Genomic DNA, 25,650 nt, shown 5'->3' on the forward strand with positions numbered 1-25,650 from the left:
TAGCTAAAAATGGAGTCTCCCACTGAATAGCTACGGGAAAGGGGGCCTTGAGCTCCCAAAATTCCTGATTTCGTGCAAATAGACAGAAGAAATTTCACCAATATAGGAAAAGTCAAGGGAGGAGATGAGAAAGGAAGTGAAGAGCTTAGCCAAATTGGGTAGAAACCAGGGTTTCTTGGGAAAGGATAGTTTCTAGTGGCTATAAAATGGGGCCTCTTCTACCCAACGAATCATTCACAACCAGAGAGCAAGATTCCTCTCTTACTTTCAAAACCAGCAATTTTCGTGCTTAGTTCATCTCCTTCTTCTATAGTTTCCTTCTTGGCAGGCTATTCTAACACTTGATGTAAATTCACAAGTCAATGAAGAAGTCTGTTTTCTTCTCTCTTGTCCTTCTCTCTCAACCAAACCTCTATGCAAAACCTACCTTAATATCCTATATTTCCCCTATGAACATTTTAATTTTCTCATTAGTGCTAAACTCATAGCAACTTTGCTCCCATGCCACAAGCCTTTCATGTCAAGCTAAGATTTATCTGTAAGCATTAAGAAATCATCTGCAAGTTGCTATTGTTTTGGTTGGTGAAGGTAACCAAGATGCTTCCTAAGGCTCTACTGCCCTTTCGAAGCATTTTGGGGCTTGATTTTCGAACTCGGATAAAGGGGGACAATTTCATCAATCTGCTTACTGTAGCCCACCTATTTATAGCTAGGAAGAAAAGTCTCCTACAGAAAGTATGCACAATTTTCAAACGAACCAATTCCAATAATCTCCTTTTGTCTAAAGCTCAATTCACAATTTCCATATGTGCCCTTTTGGTCTTCATCACCCTTCTCCTCTTCACCCTCTCAACCTTTGAATCCACAACCAAGCCTCACCCACTCATCACAATAGCCTCCAGAAGATTTCTCTCCCAAAAATCTCCACCCACCACCAACATAGACCCCAAATTACTCATTAAACCCATCACGTAACGGAACGTCTCTTAATACTGGTGGAATAGGTAACATGATACAGTTATTAAAAGTATATGTAGTATTTTGAGACATTTCAAAGAACATGTAGTAATCTGAGACAACTTTGAAAGCACAAAGGCTTGTACATAAATAAGCCTTAAAAAATTAAAAAAGAATCTACATAGCCAGGCAGCGATACTATTTATATACATATATAAAGACACGCCTAGCGCAACGTGTGAAACAGGAGTAGCGGTGCGGCTATACTATTTTTGTTTTAAAAAATTTAAGAAAAATGAGTATAGCCGACCGGCTATACTATTTTTAAAGACAATTAGCCTTTTTTAAAAATATATATCATTTTTATTCAATAGTATGTGAAAATTATGTGTATAATACATGAATTTTGTGTGTCTTATTGAAATTTTTGTAAAAAATAGGTGCACTAAAGATGAGAAATACTTGCATACGTGTATAATATATTATTAAACGTGAAAGTGCTATAATCTTTATACGGGTAATAACTCTAGAAAAGTAAAAAATGAAAAATAGATAATAGATACTCGAGTAATAGCCTAATAATAATGGATATGGCTCTCGGGCTATGAAGAAATTTAATTAGGACACCCAAACGATTTCACAAAAGACTTAGTAAATAGAAATTAATTATTTTGTGGACTTTTTCTATAATTTTTTTACACTAATTAATAATTAAAATATAATTACTAATTAAAGTAATTCAAAAAGGTTAAGATATTACTTAAGAGTGGTGATTTCCCCACTCCAATTTTATCCACTTACACTCAATTTTTTTAACTAAAAAAGGAGTATAAGTGGATAAAATTGGAGTGGGGAAATCATTACCCTTACTTAATTACATATATTAAATTAAAGAAGTAGGCCAAAAAACAAAAGTAAAGAAACTAATTATATGTTTTATATGTACAGGCCCCTATGCTTTTAAAGTTGTCTTTGAAACATCTCAAAATACCACCTACACTTTTAATAACTGTCTCATGTTACTTATTCCGTCAGTATTAAGAGACATTCCGTTACATGATGTGGCCCCCACTTCTTGAAGTATAAGTTTGCTTATAGTTTTCTTTCCAAAAGACAACGACACATCCATTGTTGACAAAAGTAACAAGCTTTTCTCTTCTTCATCGTCCTCCTATTCTTCTTCTTCTTCTTCTTATTCTTCTTAAAAAACATGCACAATTTTCATACGAACCAATACCAATAATCTCCTTATGTCCAAAGCCCAATCCACAATTTCCATATGCGCCCTTTTGGTCTTCATCACCCTCCTCCTCTTCACCCACTCATCACAACAGCCTCCAGAAGATTTCTCTCCAAAAAATCCCCAGCCACCACCAACATAGAGCCCAAATTACTCAATAAACCCATTACGTAACGAAACGTCGCTTAATACTGATGGAATAAGTACCGTGAAACAGTTATTAAAAGTGTAGGTGGTATTTTGAGACATTTCATAGAACATGTGGTAATCTGAGAAAACTTTTGAAAACACAAAGGGCATGTACATAAATAAGTCAAAAAACAATGGGATTTGTCCTTTTTTTATTTCCTAATAATATGTTTAATATGAGAAAGTAAAGAGTTTAAAAGAGCATTATAAAAACTATTAACCAAAAAAGGATTATAAAATCATCCTATAATCTTAAATTGCATTGTATAAATTGATAAATTTAAATAATGTTCAGTTGGGGAATAGTGGCATTTTCTAGAGAAACCCATCGTCTATGAATAATCCTTCCCTTCACAAATTTAACAATTATTCTAACAATTGATTTATTGGTTTTTTTTACAAGCGATATTGAGAGAGGAGGATTTGAATATAAAACTTTTTGAGTTACATGCCTATACTATTTAATTATAAAAAAATCGTAGTCTCGCCACATGGCTATACTATTTAATTAAAAAATTTATAATAAAAAAAGACCCTCCTAGTTGCATTGGTTTGTACTTTATGGATATTAATTTGCAACATATCCAAAGTAGATATTAATCTTCCACTATTTGACGTTTTAATATAATTTTTATACCATATGTTATTCTTATTCAATAATATGTGAGAATTATTTGTATAATACGTGAGTTTGTGTGTGTTATTGAAAATTTTGTAAATAATGCGTGTATAAAATATTACAAATACGTACGGACATGTACAATACGACTATTATATGTTTGCTTTAAAAAAAAAAAAGTGAGATGTGTATAGAAAACGAATGTATTGTTGAATAATACGTACCTACATATGTGTATATATGTGTATATATATATATGAATACATATGTGTGTATATATATATATATATATATATGAATACATATGTAAAAGACTATAAAAGCTCGTCTATACTATTTATTAAATTCAATTTTTTTTTTTTTGAAAAAAAAAACCTGTAACGTCTCCCGCCTATACTATATATACATATATATATATATATTTAAAATGAGAATAGCGGGGCGGCTATACTGTTTTTTAATATAAAAAAGTTCCCCCAACCATTAGGAGCCACGTGTCAACACATATCTTTTTTTAAAAAGAAAAAATTCAAAACTGAGTATAGCCGGGCGGCTATACTAATTTTTAATATAAAAAAGGACCCCAACCATTTGGCGCCGCGTGTCAACACATGACTTTTCTAAAAAAAATTTAAAACTGAGTATAGCCGGGCGGCGATACTATTTTTTAATATAAAAAAAGACCCCAACCATTATACCCCACGTGTCAACACATATCTTTTTTTAAAAAAATTCAAAACTGAGTATAGCCGTGAGGCGATACTATTTTTAAAATATAAAAAAGACTCCATCCTTTAGGCGCCACGTGTCAGCACATGTCTTACAAAAAAAAAAATTCAAAACTAAGTATAGCAGTGCGGTGGTACTCTTTTTTTTTAAAAAAAAAAAAGTAAGAAAGAACCTCTATCGTTTAAAGCCACGTGTCAAACATAGGTATAGCCGCCCGGCTATACTATTTTAATTATATATAAAAATTGTAGTATCGCCGCACGGCTATACTATTTAATTAAAAAAATTAATAATAAAAAAGCACCTGTTATAAAACTAGAGGGAGAAAATGTAGAGAGAAGTGATATGCTAAAGATAAAGTATCACCATGTTTATTCTTCACTTCATCTTTGGTAGAACCACCTATTTATAGGCTTACAAGATAGGAGATTGAATACCATCATTTACAATATACCTGTAAGTTACAAGCACTAATTACAAATACTTAGTGCATAGGTTACATAAAATCCAACGGTGGAATACTAATAGGTATGGTGGTCATCCACCAACTCACGCATTTACAACACTCCCCCTTGGATGTCCACCATACAATGACATAGTTCCCTCATTAAAAACCTTGCTTGGAAAACCCAGTGGGACAAAACCAAAGCGAAGGGAAAAATAGTGAAATTTTCTTCTGGATCATTGATATGGTGTTGGATACGCTTATGTTGCCTCGTTAAAACCTTGCTATGAAAAACCTAGTGGGACAAAAACCTAGTCGAAGGGAAAAAGAGTACAATGCGCATATGTCCTGTATGTAGTAGAATTGGGATGCTCCCCCTGATTGATATCTCCCCCTGATTAATATCTCCCCTTCTCTGATTTGAGCAATACAAGCAATATTGTCTTCACACATGATCGTCTATCACACTATTCGACCTGCTTTTCACTTTTCAAATGATTGAAATCTTTAGGAGCATCAACAACTAATTTAATAGTTAGAATATGTTACAACAATATCAAATTTGAATTCAAAATACTCAAACTCTTAATTAAGAATATTGTGGTACTTTATATCCTTCAAGGGGTCACTTCATCCGATATATCTCAAGTATTTCATGAGCTTTGAGGATTTCCATGTACCATATAGTCTTAATAAATATGCATTTAACACATGCTATAAGTTTCGCGTTAAAATAACAACTACACTTATAGAAATGTGGATGCATCTACGATGAGATGGGAGACTAAAACCATGTCTCTACCAGGAAACCTTATGTCATATTAGTGATCTTATTTCACTTCACAAACACCAATTCGTAACATTCATACTTAACATTTGTAATTTGGTGTTTGAGTTATAGATTCAATATCCAACCTTTCTTATTTAGTGATAAATGGAATTGCCTATTTCCATTTTTGGCCAATCACTTAACTTGTCGACATTCATAAAACGTGATTTAATATAATCATAGCCCTTGCTGATTGTAGCAGTTACTCATAAACCAAATGTATCATCAATTCGTGATCCCACAATTCTCATGTGCATGCACATGCATAATTTATAAGCATCTCATTGCTTTGGGGTACCAATGCCTCTTCAGAAGCTGATGTTGTCACTTATGGGACAAACATTTCTTTTACGATGAATTAATTAGAATATGTGAATTATAACCTCATATATGCGTTATTTTTTATAGGGCTTGAATTGTTCAAATAATCTCCACTTCTAGGGAGTTAAGTTTTTAGAACCTATATTTTTGTCATGCTCACAGTCACTTATTGTCATGTTAATGGATTGTGATATATGAATATCAATCCATGCTTGCATATTCATAACTTTATATATGCATTATCTTGATGAGACAAAACCGGACCAATTCAACACTATTTCACGACGTTTTTCAAGAACTGTCATTTCTCCCCCTAACGGCGTGAAAATTGTCTCAAAATGTAGGAAAATAAACTCACCATCATTATCAATTCAAATTGACTAGATTGGATAATGTGGGAGTTGTGCTCGTAAGCATCTTGACAAGAGACAAATATGTGACCATTTTAGTAGGCACATTCAATAAAACTGGTGAAGTGATCCATAATTAAATGTTGCAAAGGCTCACAAATATCCCCTTGAAATTATTTCAGGAAAGATGGCTCAAAGTCAATTTTTGACTGAGATGATCTTATGATAACTTTTATTTGTGACCATTCTTTGTAATGATATTTGTTGGACAAGACAATATTTTGAGTCTTTAAACAATGTCCTTACAAATTTATAAAAATCTTATGTATCATTGTGGAACATGGATTGCCAAGATAGTCATGCCACAACATAAAAGTTATCCGGTCAATAAACTTCTGGTTCATAATATCATAATCTTCAACTACTTTAATAGTTGTGTAATATTGGGGCCTCATAAACTTCTGGTTCATGACATCATAAACTTCCTATCTACAAAAGAAAGTAGGAAGTTTCTCCAATAAATGCCTCTGACTGTCAATATTTGGGCTGTAATACAAAACATTACCATTGTAAAACGAAATTAACTAATAACCCAACATAAATAAAATAAAATAAAATAAAATGAGTAAATTGGTATAAACAAGGAATAAAATAAATTAATTAAAGACTATGAAATTCAAGATAATCCAATATTAATGTGGATTCAATATATAGATAAAACTACAAGTTTAAGAATTGGATTTCCAACCAATTCAAGTTCATATAGGCACAAATAAGAAACGAACTTCATGTTCATGTATAGTATTAAGATCCATGAAAAACTATGAACTTCAGGTTCATATCAATATATATTCGAAACTTCTTGTAAAGCAGCAGCCGCCCTGCTTTCCCGTGTCGCTCCAGTCCATATTCCCCGACATTTCACCCAAAGGTTAAAGCAAAAGTTGCCATAAGTAAAAGTAAAAGCAAAAGCTGCCCCGACATTCTACCGAGAGTAAAACCAAAAGTTGCCTGAAGACAAAATTGAAAGCTGAATCGGGTTGCCCCCGTGCCTCCACAGTTTTCGAATACGTAGATCTAAATAAATTGAATTAATAGTTGTGCTTTGAACTTCATACTCAAATCGATGTATATGCACTCAAAACTTCTGGTTCGGGTTCTTGACATATGTAGGCCTTATGGAATTCTGATTTTGATTAATACAAAATTGAGGAGTTTCTAGGTCCTAATCTAGTTATATGATGAGGATCGAGGAATTTCGGGCCCTGATCTTTTGTATAATACAAACTCATCATAATAATTAAGATCATATTTAAAATTAAATAAACAAAGAAATAAAAAAAAATATGGCATTATATTCATGTGTAATAAGAATAAGAAATTTTTTTCCTTAAACGAGCATGATGAAGTATGATGGTGAGTATAAAGAAACTCTATACCATGTGATGACTCTAGCTCATATAAGAAGAATGAAAATTCAGAGAAAGAAAACATACCAAGAGCAATGTCGTGCTGATAACGTGTTATAAAACTAGAGGGAGAAAATGTAGAGAGAAGTGATATGCTAAAGATAAAGCATCATCATGTTTATTCTTTACTTAATCTTTGGTAAAATCACCTATTTATAGGCTTACAAGATAGGAGATTGAATACCATCATTTACAATATACCTATAGGTTACAAGCACTAATTATAAATACTTAGTGCATAGGCTACATAAAATCCAACGGTGGAATACTAAGAGGTATGGTGGTCATCCACCAACTCATGCATTTACAACAGCACCCTCCTAGTTGTATTAGTTTGTACCATATGGATATTAATTTGCAACATATCCAATGTAGATATTAATCTTCCATTATTTGATGTTTTAATATAATTTTTATACCATATGTTATTCTTATTCAATAATATGTGAGAATTGTTTGTATAATACGTGAATTTGTGTGTGTTATTGAAAATTTTTCAAAAAATACGTGTATAAAACATTAAAAATACATACATACATGTATAATACGACTATTATATGTTTGCTTTTTAAAGAAAATGTGAGACGTGTACAGAACACAAATGTATGTACCTACATATGTCTATATATATATATATATATATATATATATATATATATATATAGCTTCCATTGAGGGATCCCTCAAATAAGCTTATTTGAGGGACACTTTTTGTATGCCCCACTATGGATTGTATTTCACTAATCCAAATTGTCTATTTTGTAAATACTCATTCAAAGATCATCTCTAAAAAAAATCACGTCTCTCGCCTATACTATATATATATATATATATATATATTTATTTATTTAAAATGAGAATAGCCGGGTGGCTATACTGTTTTTTAATATAAAAAAGTTCCCCCAACCAGTAGGAGACACATGTCAACACATGTCTTTTTTTAAAAAATATCAAAACTGAGTATAGCGAATTTTTAATATAAAAAAGGACCGCAATAATTTGGCGCCACGTGTCAACACATGTCTTTTCTAAAAAAAATTTCAAAATTGAGTATCGTGAGCGGCTATACTATTTTTAATGTAAAAAGACCCCCGGCCATTATGCCCCACATGTCAACACATATCCTTTTTTAAAAAAAAAATCAAAACTGCCTATAGCCGTGCGGCTATACTATTTTTCAAATAACAAAAACACTCCACACTTTGGGCGCCACGTGTCAGCACATGTCTTATTAAAAATCAAAACTGCGTCTATACTCAGTTTTTCCCTCAATTCTTCTTTACTTTTGTTTTTTTGGCCTACTTCTTTAATTTAAAACATGTAATTAAGTAACATCTAAGCCTTTTTGAATTACTTTAATTAGTAATTATAGTTTAATTATCAATTAGTATTTAAAAAAATTATGGAAAAAGTCAACAAAATAATTAATTTCTATTTTACTAAGCCTTTTGTGAAATCGTTTGGGTGTCCTGATTAAATTTATCCATAGCCCAAGAGCCCTATCCATTACTATTAGGCCATTACTCGAGCATCTATTGTCCCTTTTTCATTTTTTACTTTTCTAAAGATATTACCCGTATAAAAATTCTAGCACCTTCGCGTTTAATAATGTACTATATACGTACGCACGTATTTCTCATCTTTAATACATTTTAAACAATTTCAATAAGACACACAAAATTCACGTATTATACAAATAATTCTCACATACTACTGAATAAAAATAATATACATACTTTTAAGAACGTATAGCCGCGCGGCTATACTCAGTTTTTCCCTAATTGTCTTAAAAATAGTATAGCCGGCTGGCTATACACTTTTTTTGAAAATAATTTAAAACGAAAATAGTATACGTGGCGCATATGCCCCGTGCGTGTCTTCATATATGTATATAAATAGTATCGCCACCCGGCTATACTCAGTTTTTCCCTCAGTTTTTCTTTCCTTTTGTTGTTTGGCCTACTTCTTTAATACATGTAATTAAGTAACATCTAAGCCTTTTTGAATCACTTTAATTAGTAATTATAGTTTAATTATCAATTAGTAAAAAAAAAATTTATGGAAAAGGTCAACAAAATAATTAATTTCTATTTTACTAAGTCTTTTATGAAATCGTTTGGGTGTCCTAATTAAATTTCTCCATAGCCCAAGTGCCCTATCCATAACTATTAGGCAATTACTCGAGCATCTATTGTCCCTTTTTTAATTTTTTACTTTTCTAGAGATATTACCTGTATAAAGATTCTAGCACCTTCGCGTTTAATAATGTATTATACACGTACACATGTATTTCTCATCTTTAATACACCTAATTTTTACAACAATTTCAATAAGACACACAAAATTCACGTATTATACAAATAATTCTCACATACTGTTGAATAAAAATAATATACATACTTTTTAAAAGTATAGCCGAACGGCGATATGCAGTTTTTCCCAAATTATCTTTAAAAATAGTATAGCCGCTCGGCTATACTAGATTCATTTTCTATTTTTTAAAAAGAAATAGTATAGCCGCACGGCTATACGCAGTTTTTCCCAAATTATCTTTAAGAATAGTATAGCCGCTCGGCTATACTAGATTCATTTTCTATTTTTTCAAAAAGAAATAGTATAGCCGCACGGCTATACTCAGTTTTTCCCTCAGCTTTTCTTTACTTTTGTTTTTTGGCCTACTTCTTCAATTTAATACATGTAATTAAGTAACATCTAAGCCTTTTTAATCACTTTAATTAGTAATTATAGTTTAATTATCAATTAGTAAAAAAAATATATGAAAAAGTCCACAAAATAATGAATTTCTATTTTACTAAGTCTTTTGTGAAATCGTTTGGGTGTCCTAATTAAATTTCTCCCTAGCCCAAGAGCCACATCCATTACTATTAGGCCATTACTCAAGCATGTGTTGTCCTTTTTTCATTTTTTACTTTTCTAGAGATATTACTCGTATAAAGATTCTAACACCTTCGCATTTAATAATGTACTATATACGTACGCACGTATTTCTCATCTTTAATGCACCTAATTTTTACAACAATTTCAATAAGACACACAAAATTTACGTATTATACAAATAATTCTCCCATACTATTGAATCAAAATAATATACATACTTTTTGGAACGTATAGGCGCACGACTATACTTAATTTTTCCCTAATTGTCTTTTGAAAAAAATTTAAGATGAAAATAGTATACGTGGCGCATATGCCCTGTGCGTGTCGCTATATACGTATATAAATAGTACAGCCACCCGGATATACTAGATTCTTTTCTATTTTTTCAAAAAGAAATAGTATAGCCGCACGGCTATACTCAGTTTTTCCCTCAGTTTAATTTAATACATGTAATTGAGTAACATCTAAGCCTTTTTTAATCACTTTAATTAGTAATTATAGTTTAATTATCAATTAGTATTAAAAAAATTATGGAAAAGGTCAACAAAATAATTAATTTCTATTTTACTAAGTCTTTTGTGAAATCGTTTGGGTGTCCTAATTAAATTTCTCCATAGGCCAAGTGCCCTATCCATAACTATTAGGCCATTACTCAAGCATCTATTGTCCCTTTTTCATTTTTTACATTCCTAAAGATATTACCCGTATAAAAATTCTAGAACCTTCGAGTTTAATAATGTATTATATACGTATGCACATATTTTTCATCTTTAATACACCTAATTTTTACAACAATTTCAATAAGACACACAAAATTCACATATTATACAAATAATTCTCACATACTATTGAATAAAAATAATATACATACTTTTTGGAAAGTCTAGCCGCACGGCTATACGCAGTTTTTCCCTAATTGTCTTTAAAAATAGCTGGCCGGCTATACACCTTTTTTGAAAAAAAATTAAAACGAAAATAATATACGTGGCACATATGCCATGTGCGTGTTTTTATATTAAAAAATTAGGCGTATAGCCGGTCGGCTATACTATTTTTTAATATAAAAAATTCCCCCAACCATTAGGAGCCACGTGTCAACACATATCTCTGGTAAAAAAAATTCAAAACTGCGTATAGCCATGCGGCTATACTAATTTTTAATATAAAAAAGGACCCCAACAATTTGGCGCCACGTGTCAAGACATGTCTTTTCTAAAAAATTCAAAACTACGCGGGTATACTATTTTTAATATAAAAAAGGATCCCCAGCTATTATGCCCCACGTGTCAAGACATATATTTTTTTTTATAAAATTCAAATCTGAGTATAGACGTGCGGCTATACTATTTTTAATTTAAAAATTCAAAATTGAGTATAGCCGTGTGGCGGTACTCCTTTGTTTAGAAGAACCTCTATCGTTAAAAGTCACGTGTCAAACATAGGTATAGCCGCCCGGCTGTACTATTTTAATTATTAAAAAAATCGTAGTATCGCCGCACGGCTATACGATTTAATTAAAAAATTAATAATAAAAAAGGACCCTCCTAGTTGCATTGGTTTGTTCCCTATGAATATTAATTTGCAACATATCCAAAGTAGATATTAATATTCCACTATTTGATGTTTTAATATAATTTTTATACCATATGTTATTCTTGTTCAATAATATGTGAGAATTTTTATATAATACGTGAATTTGTGTGTGTTACTGAAAATTTTGTAAAAAATGCGTGTATAGAACATTAGAAATACATTCGTACATGTACAATACGACTATTATATGTTTGCTTTTTAAAGAAAATGTGAGACGTGTATAGAACACGAATGTATTGTTGAAAAATACATACCTAAATTGTGCTGGCTACAAACATAGCAGAGAGTAGTATCACCATAGATGATGTTGTGTATGTCATAGACTGTGGAAGGGCAAAAGAAACCAGTTATGATGCTTTAAACAAGTTGGCTTGTCTATTACCATCATGGATTTCAAAGGCTTCAGCACATGAGGCATAATTTACTACCAGAAGTAACCCAATTCAAGGTTTTACCTGTATGTCAAACTTGTTGAGACTCTACCAAGCTCGCTCCCTTTATGGTTTGTCAAAATAAACATTTTATTAAATTTTATTGCTTTGGTGATGATTCCAGAGGCTTGAGCGTGCTGGCCGTGTGCAGCCTGGATTTTGTTACAGACTATGTCCAAAAATGATCCATGATGCAATGCTCCAACAGCAGTTACCTGAAATTCTCCGAACACCTTTGCAAGAGCTATGCCTCCACATCAAAAGTTTGCAGCTTGGAGCTGTTGGGTCTTTTTTGGCTAAAGCACTTCAGCCATCAGATCCTCTTGCTGCTCAAAATGCAATCGAACTTCTCAAAACGATTGGAGCTTTAGATGACATAGAGGAGCTTACTCGTCTTGGCATGTAAGTTATGCAAGTCTCTACTGAATATCAGCTATGGTAGTTGACTGACAAATCTTACATGGCAGGTCACCATCTTTGCACACTACCATTGGATCCAAACATTGGGAAGATGCTTCTAATGGGTTCTATCTTTCAATGCTCTAAACTATTTGAGTTATATGCCTCTTGCAATTGAAAAAATAAACTAAACTTAAAAAAATTAAAAATTAAAACGGAGTTAGTGCATGAGTTGGAGACCTCATGTCCCGACTTCAATCCAAGTTGTTTAAAAAATTGATGACTTTGAACAATGTTATATAGGATCAATGCATGAGTCAATATCATGAATCTCTATTTTAATTTACGTCCTTTAGAAAATTAGTGAGTTTGAACAATGCTACATAACCCAAAGTTTGTAACAATTTTTTTCCTAACCTAAGTTATTGACTAATTTGTCATGGTATGGTGTGTGATCCTAATTATGTGCCATATAAAAGTTGAAAAGTCCAGACAAAAAAACGTAAAGATAAAACTGCCATTAGAAATTTGGTTTTCAATTGACATGGCATGTGTAAATCATCTAAACTTCAGGGGTGTTTGTGCAATTAAACTAGGTTTATAAGAAAGACAACGATTGTAGTGAAGCACAAATTCTCACGGGCAGGAAAATTTGCTTGTGACACATAATCAAAAGGTACCAGAAAGCGCGCCATGATATTCATCTTCCGATGGCGATAATATCCCCTGGAGGCTCCAATAATTGCCTGTTATCTCGCCTCAGAGCCCTAATAAAACAACAGGTCTCTCTTTTTCTCTACTTCCCTGAGCTTCTGTTTTCGTTCAGGCATTTTGTCGAACACGTGGGTGACAATGGTTTCTCAATGCGCAGAGACTCGTCCATGCATTGTCTGAAGGAGGATTGCAAGCTCAATTTCACACTAAAATGGTGCCAGACTCGGTTCCTGACAAAGGTATATTCATTAAACTCTGTACATTTCTTTGAAAGAAACGTTAATTGCATTGTGTACATTTGTGAATTGGTAGGCTGCATTGATATGTCAAAATGGAAAAAGTTGGATTCGAGGAACCTTGGGATAAAACCCTCCATGGTTTCGCAACCCTCTTGGATTGTCTTAAAAATTCTTCAGAGTGAAGGTAACATTTCGTTCTACTTTTGCCTTCATTGCCATTATATGTATGTGTGTTGATGTTGCTTTGTATTTGTATAAAGTTAAGAACTTATGTGTTCTTCCCCAGTTCAAGGATTGGTGCAAATTATTCAGCTAAAGACGTTATTCTCTTAGGCTGGAGTTGGATGGTTTGCTTATCTTTTTATGCATGCAGGGTTTGAAGCCTACTTAGTGGGTGGATGTGTCAGAGATTTGATCCTCAAAAGAATACCTAAAGACTTCGATGTGATCACTACAGCTAATCTTAAACAGGTTTTGTAACATTGTCTTTCAAGTTTTCTTCTCAACTCCGTTAGGTTGTGATAATTTGCGGATGAAATTCAGGCTTTTCTGTTGTTTAACGCTTTTACAGATCAAGAAGCAATTTTATCGTGCAGAAATTGTTGGACGACGATTCCCTATATGCAGGGTGCGTGTTAAAGGTTCTGTCATTGAGGTTGGTTGGTGAATTTTGTAATTATATTATCTTGTTGGCATGACTTTTCTTTTTTGAGATGTCTTAAACTAGTTCAAATAGCATGCACCTCTTGCATTTAGTATCCTATCTTGATGTTCTTTTGTTCTTCATCTGATTCCTGTAACAGGTGTCCAGTTTTGAAACGGTGGCAAAACATGCTGGAAAAAAGGAAGCTGATTCCCCTTGTAGGCCACCTGGCTGTGATAAGAAAGATTTCATCCGTTGGAGAAACAGCATGCATCGGGACTTCACTATTAACAGGTATCTCCGTTCTTTCATTTTTCAATTTACCATATATGACGGCATGCTAGCAATTTTAAACACTCTTGATTCATTTGAACTGTGTAAGTTCAATGCCATCTAACTTCAGGAGACATTGTGAATTGTGCAAGCAGTTTATTCTTTGATCCTTTTGCAAATAAGATCTATGATTATGCCAATGGAATGGCGGACTTGAGGTCCTTAAAGGTATCTCTCAATTTCCATTTGTTAATAGTAGACTTCATTTCTTACCAATATATCAATTGAAGTTTATTAAGATGAGTTATTGCTGGGTGACATGGACTTAGCTACGGACGTTAGGCTCTGCCAAGTTGTCATTTGAAGAGGATTGCGGTAGGTGTTTTTTATGCAAACTTTGACACCATTTGGATGCAACAGCTGAATGATTGTATTGGATTAAAATAACGGGATCATATGCATGCAGCACGAATCTTGCGGGGTTTAAGAATTGCTGCTCGTCTGAGTTTGTCAATATCAAAAGAAACTGAGACTGCGATGCATCGGCTTTCTTCATCCATTTTAAAGTTGGATAAGGTACCTCTGAAGGACTGTATTTGTTTAAGTTTATTTGCTGTACCTTTCTCCTTTTCCAATTGTTTAAACTGACATTCATTTTCAATTCAGTCCAGAATAATGATGGAGTTGAACTATATGCTCTCTTATGGAGCTGCTGAGCCATCATTCTGTTTGCTATGGAGATTCGATCTACTCAAAATTCTACTTCCCTTTCATGTACGTGTTTTCACAGTTCCTGAATTGCCTTATTATGAAATAATTTCTTAGTCATTAGTTGCATATATGATAGATTGTTAGCATTGCAGGCAGCATACTTTGATCAGCAGAGCAAAAATATGAAAACTGCTCAGAGTTCCACGATGTTGACGGTAAGCAAAGTTTCTTCAGCTGTAACCGAAAAAAAAAGGAAATCCATAATTCCTGGAAATCTTAGGAGATTATGAAAGACAAGAAAGTATAGGTCTCTAGTGTATGACTATTTTTTTTTTCCGTGTTGAGCCAAATTAATGTATACCCAGAACTGAAATTTAGTTAGACTTTGATTGTTCTTTTCTTTTTCAACAGAAGCTTTTCTCTAGTTTGGATAAAGTGCTTAGCTGTGATCGACCTTCTGAATCCACTTTATGGTGAGATAATTGTTTATTGTTTGTTTCTGTTAATTTATAGTATTTAACACATCATGGAAAGTTCATTTTATTTGTTTAGTTTATAAACTTGTTCCCGGGGACTAGTTTAAAATTTTGAATTTAGGAATTAACAGTTTTGCTCCCATTTATGTTGGCAATCAACTTATGGAAATGATTTCAAGTGAGGTTTGTGGTACAAGATTTCCAGGACTTGACACTTCCTAAGCTAGTTTTGCCTGTTCATTACTCCTAAAATTGGAATTCAGCATTTGGTACAAACTTTGGGTTTTTATGTGTACTGTAGATGTCACTGCTGATTACTTGTGTTTATTACAGGGTCGGACTGTTGGCATTTCACCTTGCACTAGTCAATAACCCACAAGATGCTCTTGTAGTGTTGACTTTTGCTTCTGTCCTGTATCATGAAGAATGGGAAGATGGTGTTAAATTTTCCAGAGACAATGCTGAAGGGATCGTTAATTATGTACCTGAGATCTTATGCTCATCTGAATTTAAATCAGACAAAGAACTTGCAAAAGAAGTTTCCCAGTTAGCTTCTTTTGTGCTAGATTCTATTTCCACTTTAACTGCAACAGAGAGTCTTATTGAATCAATGTCCAGATATCCTCTTTTCCCATGCTCTGGGTTGGTAAGTACATCTAATTGATATTCAATTCCTAAGCTGTAACTTGGAGCAGAACAAAAAGAAAAAGAAGTATGTTATGTAGTGCCTCTCATGTCACTTATCTGCAGTTTGCTGATCCCACCCTTAAATGGTGTTGTTATCACATATAGCATTAATATTCAATCACGGTGCAGAATGATTTTATCTGCACTTTTGTTACCTTTTATCTTAGCGTGCCTTGATTTTTTCTCAAAGGACAAAGTCACAAATTGTTGGACTATAGACTAAATGATAGTTTTTGCTAGTTTCTCCTTATCTGACTCTTTTAATGGCCTACTATGTGCTGTTTCTGTCAAATGCCATCCCAGGAGATAACCCTTGTAGTGGTTCTTCTTAAAATGTTCGTTGGAGTGCTTGTATGTAGATTTTCTTTGGTTGGTGTGCTTTTATGTTTTATAATATGTCCCTAATACGAGTAAAACTTATTTGATGCTTTAGGTATTTGTACCAAAGAAAATGGCTGAAGAGGTTGCTGAAATTTTTAAAGGGCTGGTGAACATCAAATCTTACAATAAAGGAAGGAAGAGTTTTCAGATTGATTACCACTTACTTGGGAAAGGCTATTTGAGTGAGGTTAGGTTTGTTATTGGAAAAGTTATTTTAGAAACCATGAACAGTGGGATTTTGCAAGGGAAGGAAGTTGTTCAGGAGTTGGACTACCACCTGCTGCAGGAGAACGTTAAAAATTACAATAAGGGTAGAAAACGTAGCCTTATACCAGATACCCCTGAAGTAAAACAAGAGATGTCCAAGAAACTGAAGTTGAAAGAACAGAAATGCAATCTGTTCAAGCAAGATACAGCTATCGTTAAACAAGAGGTCGTTGAATTGTGTCAAGCACCTCAGAGAGAGTTAATTGCAGTTCTGGGAAATATGTTGGAGAAGAGAAAATGTCAGTTACCGGAAGAGGAGGGGATTAAGAAAACTCTGGAGCTTTCTGAGGATGAGAAGTTCCAGAATAAGGGAGAGAAGAAGATGCACTTGAAGACGATAGAGAAGCTGCAGGAATGTATGCCACCTGATATGGCTACCAAACAGCAATTAAACAAAGTTAAGAAGCATAATTCAAGTCAGGAGGATACCATTAAGCTGAAAAACATGTTTCAGAAGAAAACACAGAAAGTGATCAGTGAGGAGATTGTGGAAGACAGACAAGTAACAGACAAGGGGAAAGGCAGTCTACCTCCGTTACCTAGTGTCGTCAGCAGTGAGGAGATTCAGAAACGCAAACAAGTAGCAGACAACAAGAAAGGCGGTCTACCTCGACTATCTAGTCTCTTTAAGAGATAATATTTTCCGTAACTAACAAAATGACATGTGTGTTTTTGTACCTCCCCCCTCTATCCTCTTTCTCATATGCGCACAATTGGCACGAATAATTCTTCCATTTTTGTCTGCAGGTATATCATAAAATCCTAGGAGCTGGGGGAAATACCCTCAAAACTACCTCGAGGTTTTGCTCATTGTATCATTATGCCGTCTGCCCTCTTTTTCTCTTCATTCTTTGGTTTAACAATTTTGATTAGCCGTAGTTAATACTGATCTTTGATTAAGGAGCATAATTGTATCACAAATTTTGTATCTATTTCATAATTTTTTCTTAACTTTTGAATAAGTGTGAGTGGCGCGCTGAGTAGAGTATGTTTTCTTATTAAAGGGGTGTTTTAGACTCTCTTTCTCCTTGATTTGTTTGGTTATAGCCCAGAGCAGAGCAATGGAGTGGGCCTGAATTCGCGAACGTACTTTTCTCTTTTCTTTTTCTTTTTTATGCTCAGACGAAATGTACTTTCTCTGTTCTTGTTTAATTTTAGTTTTGTTTTTCATGTCAACTTTATTTTTTATTTTTTCAAATGACAGGGAGATTATATTAATAAATTACATCACGAGGAAAATTCAAAATACAATTTTTATCCTATCATTTGTAATATTTTGTGTATCTAACAGAAATAGATTTACTCTTTCTTTTTCCTTTTATATTGTTTGTCCAACTTTTGAGTGGCTTAAATATTTTTCGGGAACGGGTATGCACGACTTTGGTTAATCTAATAAAATTTCTAAAATCTAGTGAATCAATTTCTACTACATTGTTGAATCTAAATTTTAAAAAAAATCCATCCAAATAGGAATTTTCAATTCTAGTCTACTTATATGTCATCTTGTTAACTAATTTCCCTATTTTACTTATTAGATACTTATGGAAAGTATTTATTGTGCCACAAAAAGCTGCTATGATAGGTCCTTCACACCTAACTCAATAAGTCATTGCAATAAATTTGGTGTTTTGCATGCAACACTCACCACTCCATTTCATTGAACATGGTTTTGCTTTTATTCAAAAAAGGAAAATAATAACTTGGTTGGCCAACTCACCATTATGTTAATATATCAAATAAATGAAACAACAAATTCGTTAATGCTTTTATAAATTCTTCTCGGTGTTCCAATGGTCCTTCCCGCTCTACCAAATCTTATCAACGGTTCTTCAAATTCTTCCCACTCATTAGCGCGAGAATGTTCTTATAACTTAAATAACAGTCTTCATGATATATAACTCTGCATCACATGAAGCAATCGTATTAGCAGAAGTAGTATTACGTTTAACCATTTCAATTTACGGTTAAATATAAGAAAATTCCTTTTATACACAATTTGAAAAGGAGATTATGAGAGTCGGATTCTTAATTTAAATATTAAGTTCAAAATCTTTCGACAAATAAGAAGGTACACAAATTGGTCAGATGCTAAATCATTCAGACCTTACTAATCTACTAAATATAACCATCCTAATTAGGTAAATAGGATTATTTACTTTTAAAATTTTCATAAACAAAGAAGAAAAAAAGAAGGCGCCGGTGGGCTGGAGCGCATATGATTGTTCTGTGGCTGGAGGTAGCGTAACGAAAAAGCATTGTCTTCTACCGACCAACCCCCAATCATTGGATATCATAAAATAAGAAAGGTAAAAAACTCTCTCTCCCTCTCTCCCTCCCTCACTCTGAGACATAAAATTTGGTTTAATTTGAAATCCCATAAGACCGCACCACATGCCAACTAGGTGACCGTTGTTAGGACGGAGGCACACATAGAAAGTCATCTCAATCCGTATGATCCAACGGCCAGATTTCACTAGCCGTTGTATTTGAAAAAAGTGAAGGGCTTTTAGGTCACTCTCCCTTCAGACAAATACCCACAGTTTCTGTCACTTTTATTTCTACCAGTACCTGTATTTGTGGGCTCTCTCAGTCTTAGATGCTCTCTTGGGGTAAACTATAGGGGGTGACTGAGTTCTTCAAAGCCTCTGCTCACTTTGGTTTGATTTTTATTGATTGTTCCTTTCAGATAACCATCATTAACAGCAAAAATGGTTATTTCTGATGAGAACCGTTCTAATTTGGTCAGACCAACAACTATGCAAGGTGAATGGGGTTGATTTTGCACACTCTTGGCATTAGATTTGTGAGATTTAAGGATGGAGATGGATGTAAAAGCCAAAGATTCTGACTTTTTTTGGTTCTTTATTTTTATTTTTGGATTAAAATGTAGGAGGACTAAATGTGGGTACCGTTAAGCTTGGGCAACAGCAGGTTAGGCACACCAGGAGGGCCTTAGGAGTCATTAATGAAAGTTTAGTGGCAGCTCAAGGATACCCCTGTGTTGTTAACAAGAGAGCCCTCCCAGAGTAATTTTCCTTGTTTGCGCTCACCTTTGAATTCTTCATCTTTAGGACAGCCTTTGTTTTTTTGAATTGATTTTTTTTTTCTCTACCCAGAAAACTTGAATTCTATGAAAAGAAGCAGGCGGATCCAGCTCATAGACCAATTACAAGGTTAGAATTTGACCCTTTTGTTTTTCACTTTTCTTTTCCATTTTTGGGTTGTCAAGAGAATGTTGGGGGGAAAAAAGAATGAAATTCAAATTTTGATCTCAGATCTTTCATGCTTCAACTGAGACATTATCATTTTTGTTTGTTCAAATCTCAAGACAAAATGAGATGAGATGAGACACCAATGTGAAATTGCTAATCTTCATTTTCATCAGAATGTGATTTTGATTTGCATTTTTCTATAGGAAGTTCGCTGCACAAATTGAAAGCACTCAGCAGCATTGTGCGAAGGTAGTACCATTATCCCTCCTATGATTTGATTTATAACTCTATTTATCTGTTTTACCTTATATTGATGGTTGGTGTGATTTATATAAGCAGGAAACAAAGTTGCCCGAGCTACCAAACACATCAGCCATTAACTCAACTGGTTTTGGAGATTGTATATTCATAGACGAGGAATGCGAGTCACCTGAAGACCAGGCTGACCAACCGGAGCCCATGTTTTTAGAACAAGCAGAAACAGTACCGGATGAAGCAGATGATACGGTACTTCTTTCTTTCTGGAAAACTTGTCAAGTTTTGGACTCTGTTTATTTATTGGCAAACCCAATTTACTGATTCAATTAAAAATTAAATCTTTTAGAAGGAGATTGAGATGGAGGATATTGTGGAAGAGCCGATTGTGGACATTGATGGCTGCGATTTGAAGAATCCACTTGCAGTTGTAGAATATGTTGAGGATCTTTACGCTTACTATAGGAGAATGGAGGTAAGTTGCTCTTTTTTTTCCCAATGTGGTTGAAAAGTTAGCAACAATCTGTGGTTGAAAAATTAGCCTTACTGTCAATTCATTTTCAAACATTCATAGAAATCAATTCTACAAATTACACAATAAACATGACTTGAATGTCACCTTAAAAGTATATTTTTTAAACTCACCCAATTCGCGCGAAAGAGCGCTACGCTTATGCTAAGGCTTGTTATGTGCTTATACTAATATGCTAACCTAGCTGCCGCATTTTCAATTGCATATCTGGAATTACAAGTAAATCTGTTTTGGATTTCTTTTTAAGGTCATGAGAGAATAGCAATATCTACATATGGGGGAAGCATTTATGTTTGAGCTAAAACTTTATTTAAAATTGGTTGGCTTGCATTCTTAGTTGACATGAAAAGCTTTTCTGTAAGACGCTTGCACAATTTTGTCACTTACTTCTCAGCTGAAATTGATTTTTTTCCTCTTTCAGCAAAAAACTATTGATCTGCTCTATGAAGTTGAGTAGGAAAACATCAAATTCAAACCAAGTGTGACATGACAACTAACCAACACTCATATGTGCAGGGTTTTAGCTGTGTCCCACCTAACTATCTGGAACAACAATTTGACATCAATGAGAAGATGAGGGCTATACTAATTGACTGGCTTATTGAGGTATACTATCCTTTCCTACCGACTCAATATGCCTAAAATGGCAAGTGGGTTCTGGTGCATTAATCGGCAATGCATATTGTTTTAATCAACCTCGTTCGTAAATGATTAATCTGCTTATTGGAATCAACAGGTGCACGACAAGTTTGAACTCCTGAAGGAGACGTTGTTTCTTACTGTGAATCTTATAGATAGATTTTTATCCAAGCAAACAGTCGTAAGAAAGAAGCTTCAGTTGGTTGGTCTGGTCGCCATGCTTTTAGCATGCAAATATGAGGAAGTTTCTGTTCCAGTTGTTGGGGATTTAATCCTTATATCGGATAAGGCTTACACAAGGAAGGAAGTCCTGGAAATGGTAATTCGTTTATCTTTATTTGGTTGACTATCCATAATGGTTTTTGATACTTTGAAAATAAAGTTACTTCTCTAAGCAATAGGTCTAACTGAAATTCTCTTTCCTTGCATTTCTTACCTGCAGGAGAACTTGATGCTTAATACATTGCAATTTAACATGTCAGTTCCGACGCCGTATGTTTTCATGAAAAGGTTCCTCAAGGCTGCTCAATCTGACAAGAAGGTAAGCTGTGCTTCATCTAAGACTAATATCAATCAATTAGTTTTGCGCATTAATGGGATTCTAATTAATTTTTTTCAATGACCTCAAAACAGCTTGAACTGCTATCCTTCTTCTTGATAGAGCTTTCTCTGGTGGAGTATGAGATGCTTAAGTTTCCACCATCTTTATTAGCTGCTGCTGCAGTCTATACTGCTCAAGCTACTCTTTATGGGTTCAAGCAGTGGAGTAGAACCTGTGAGTGGCACACAAGCTACTCAGAAGATCAGCTTTTGTGAGTTCTTCCTTCCCTAAATTTGAGCATTACATGAGAAGATTTTTTACTATTAAGTAATTTCTTGACAACTAATATTTACATGAAGAATTTACTAATGAGTGTAGTAATTTCTTGAATTGTGTTAACAGAGAATGCTCAAGTTTGATGGTTGGCTTCCACCAGAAGGCACCAACAGGGAGACTCACAGGGGTACATAGGAAGTATTGTACATCCAAGTTTGGCTTCACCGCAAATTCGGAACCAGCACAGTTTCTCATACAGACTCAACTATGACAGAGCATATACTACTAACATTACATATGACTTTGTAATTGGGTTTCATTGGGTGGGGAAGAAGAAGAAGCAGAAGAAGAAAGAAGAAGAATTGCACATAATAATTCAGCAGCAACTGTGGTTGCACCTGGGGAAATTGGGTTTTCTAGATTTCTAAGCTTTGCAGCCTCAAGTGTTAGCTTGATTGACAGCCATGGTTGTATGTTCTAATTGAACATACTCATTTTTCATTTAAAATTTTTTACTTTGAACTTTACTTCCATTGTTGTTCCTTCTTGGAGAATAAATAATGCGATGATACAAATGAAATGACTTCATTTTCTCAATTTTTCTATTTATTATAGAGCAAAATACCAATTTTTCTTTGTTATCATTGGGAAAGAAGTTCTTGTGCGGCAAGTTGTTTGTGTCTTCCACAACTGAACTTCCTCTGACTTAAATGTAGGCCCCCCACCAGAAGAAGACACCAAAAGCGCACAAAGATAAATACTTGGCAACGACGTCGTTTCCTCAAAACAACAATATTTTTGCTAATTTCAAGTTTTTAACCTTTCCACCAACCCCCACATATCAAAATTCGAAACTATCAAATATAATACATGTTAATTAATATATGGCCTTTGCTTGGCAGTATATCATAACCTATTTCGAATATCCAATTTTACCATCCCACTAAATATTAAATTATAAATACCCCTAACATGATTCAGATCTTTGCCACCAAACCCCTCTGCCCTCTTCTCACTCTCTCTCTTTCTTCTTTCTCTTTCGCTTGCTCTGAAGCAACAGCTCCACCATGGCAATGGCAACCTCACCTCACTCTCTCCTCCTCCAAAACCCAAATACCCAATTCCTCAAAAACCCCAAAATACCTTTCACCACCATCCCCATGACCTCCACTCGTCTCACCACCACCACCACCACCCAAAACCCCAACAAGGCCATCTCCGTCAAATGCTCAGCCACCACGACCCACATCCAGGATCGCCCACCGGCCCAGCCCCAGTCCCAAGATCGGGTCTTCAACTTCGCCGCCGGACCCGCCAATCTACCCGAGAACGTCCTCTTGAAGGCCCAATCAGAGCTCTACAACTGGCGCGGATCTGGGATGAGCGTCATGGAAATGAGCCACAGAGGCAAAGAGTTCCTCTCTATAATCCAGAAGGCGGAGGCGGACCTCCGAACCCTTTTGAATATCCCACCGGAATATTCCGTGTTGTTCCTCCAAGGCGGCGCCACCACCCAGTTCGCCGCCATACCTCTAAATCTCTGCAAACCCGACGATAAAGTTGATTACGTGGTTACTGGGTCGTGGGGCGACAAGGCCTTCAAGGAGGCCCAGAAGTATTCTCAGCCCAAGGTGATCTGGTCCGGCAAGTCCGAGAAGTACACAAAGATCCCAGCTTTTGAAGAATTGGAGCAGAGCCCAGACGCCAAGTATTTGCATATATGCGCCAATGAAACCATCCATGGGGTCGAGTTCAAGACCTACCCAACTCCCAAAAATGGCCTCTTGATTGCGGATATGTCCTCAAATTTCTGCTCCAAGCCGGTGGATGTGTCCAAGTTTGGGATCATCTATGCTGGGGCTCAGAAAAACGTGGGCCCATCCGGAGTGACCGTTGTGATCATCAGGAAGGATCTGATTGGCAATGCTCAAGAGATCACACCTGTGATGCTGGACTTCAAGATTCATGATGAGAACAAGTCTCTGTACAACACACCACCATGCTATGGTATTTACATGTGTGGGTTGGTGTTTGAGGACTTGCTGGAGCAGGGTGGTTTGGGTGAGATTGAGAATAAGAACAAGAGGAAGGCTGATCTTTTGTACAACGCCATTGATGAGAGCAAAGGGTTTTACAGGTGCCCAGTTGAGAAGTCTGTGAGGTCATTGATGAATGTGCCCTTCACGCTTGAGAAGTCAGAGTTGGAAGCTGAGTTTGTGAAGGAGGCAGCTAAGGAGAAGATGGTTCAGCTCAAGGGGCATAGGTCAGTGGGAGGGATGAGGGCTTCAATTTATAATGCCATGCCTTTAGCTGGGGTTGAGAAGTTGGTTGCTTTCATGAAGGATTTCCAGGCAAAGCATGCTTAAGATTTAGTAGCATATATTACTGGTAGAGTTGTTAGCATCTTTGGTTTGTTGTGTTTGCTATATTTTTGTTGTTGAATGCGAGTGGACAACAGCAAGAAGTTTGTCTGCATTTGTTTATGAAATTCTTGTCGTGTGGGATGAAGTTAATGCCCTAACAAGTTTAGGAATTTAGGCCAATATCCTCTGTTTAAAACTTTGTTGTCATAAGCTGAGAGTAATGAATAATTCAATTCTGGGATCTTCTTTGATATCAAGTTAAACCTCTCTACTTCTTGATGCAATCAAGGGCTTATTTTGATATCCTGTCTGATACTTGTTTAGTCAAAAAAAATTTGCAACATCGTATGTAGGGAGACTGAATGTTTATTGAAAAAAAGGACCCATCATCATCATCATCTGCCTGCAAACCACCAGATGGTGAAATGGAAAATGGATGGTCCCCCAACTCAGAAATTGATTCACAACCATGGAACTCATCACTTCAATGGCAACGCGAACAAGAGTAATAGAGTCAAAGACACAACCAGCTGCCTGCTGAGGCTTTACGTCAAATATCAGTCACCTTTGCCAGTACATCAGTAATTTCAATTTCGGATATGCTCAATTCATACACATTTATAATTTACGACGACTTCCAAAAGGAATTTCCAAACTGAAATCAACCAATTGTTGGCTAAAATGTGCAAAATCTAGGCTTCTTGATACCTGTTGGCTATGCAGCCGATTCTCACTCCAGCTCCTCAATTTCCTCCTGAGTTGAAACAAAAAACATGTATCAGAACCAGAGGCAGAGCCACAGTGGGGTCAATGGGGTCGCACGACCTCTTGGAAGCCATGAAAATAAGCTTAGAGGTCCCTTGGAGCTGCTGGTGCGACCTCTTGGAGCTGCACACCACGTGGTTGACGAAATGCCTGAAAGAAGAAGGAAGAGTTCGCTGAAAGGTTGAAGAAGAAGGAGGCTGGCTGGCG

At 35.1% G+C, this 25,650-nt stretch overlaps 3 protein-coding genes across 5 annotated transcripts; all 3 read left to right on the forward strand.

Annotated features, from left to right (window-relative positions):
* The first annotated feature begins 13,089 nt into the window (after positions 1-13,089).
* LOC103340431 (Polynucleotide adenylyltransferase family protein) lies at positions 13,090-17,811 on the forward strand. 3 transcript variants are annotated; one of them, XM_016795981.2, is made up of 15 exons: positions 13,090-13,251; positions 13,341-13,422; positions 13,496-13,606; positions 13,796-13,893; positions 13,994-14,077; positions 14,226-14,359; positions 14,494-14,566; positions 14,668-14,713; positions 14,805-14,914; positions 15,005-15,112; positions 15,202-15,264; positions 15,461-15,522; positions 15,859-16,171; positions 16,646-17,524; positions 17,608-17,811. In XM_016795981.2, exons 1-14 carry the CDS (start codon positions 13,180-13,182, stop codon positions 17,495-17,497), a joined length of 2,208 nt encoding a protein of 735 aa, XP_016651467.2. In that variant the 5' UTR covers positions 13,090-13,179; the 3' UTR covers positions 17,498-17,524; positions 17,608-17,811. The 3 variants fall into 3 exon arrangements, with proteins under 3 accessions (XP_016651467.2, XP_088899182.1, XP_088899183.1); XM_089043056.1 differs by having other exon boundaries at positions 16,646-17,811; XM_089043057.1 differs by having other exon boundaries at positions 13,994-14,050; positions 16,646-17,811.
* Positions 17,812-19,341: 1,530 nt separating this feature from the next.
* Positions 19,342-22,912, forward strand: LOC103340336 (G2/mitotic-specific cyclin-2). The gene is made up of 11 exons (XM_008243736.2): positions 19,342-19,623; positions 19,751-19,886; positions 19,977-20,033; positions 20,276-20,321; positions 20,412-20,579; positions 20,677-20,802; positions 21,376-21,465; positions 21,596-21,817; positions 21,941-22,039; positions 22,132-22,310; positions 22,442-22,912. The coding sequence occupies exons 1-11, from the start codon at positions 19,569-19,571 to the stop codon at positions 22,584-22,586; spliced, it is 1,323 nt and encodes a 440-aa protein (XP_008241958.2). The 5' UTR covers positions 19,342-19,568; the 3' UTR covers positions 22,587-22,912.
* Positions 22,913-23,246: 334 nt separating this feature from the next.
* On the forward strand, positions 23,247-24,935 carry PSAT (phosphoserine aminotransferase). Its single transcript, XM_008243745.3, has one exon. It carries the CDS (start codon positions 23,383-23,385, stop codon positions 24,679-24,681), a length of 1,299 nt encoding a protein of 432 aa, XP_008241967.2. The 5' UTR covers positions 23,247-23,382; the 3' UTR covers positions 24,682-24,935.
* The last annotated feature ends 715 nt before the right edge of the window (positions 24,936-25,650 follow it).

Source organism: Prunus mume, linkage group LG8, assembly GCF_029339155.1.
Source record: "Prunus mume cultivar Tortuosa linkage group LG8, ASM2933915v1, whole genome shotgun sequence".
Taxonomy (NCBI): domain Eukaryota; kingdom Viridiplantae; phylum Streptophyta; class Magnoliopsida; order Rosales; family Rosaceae; genus Prunus; species Prunus mume.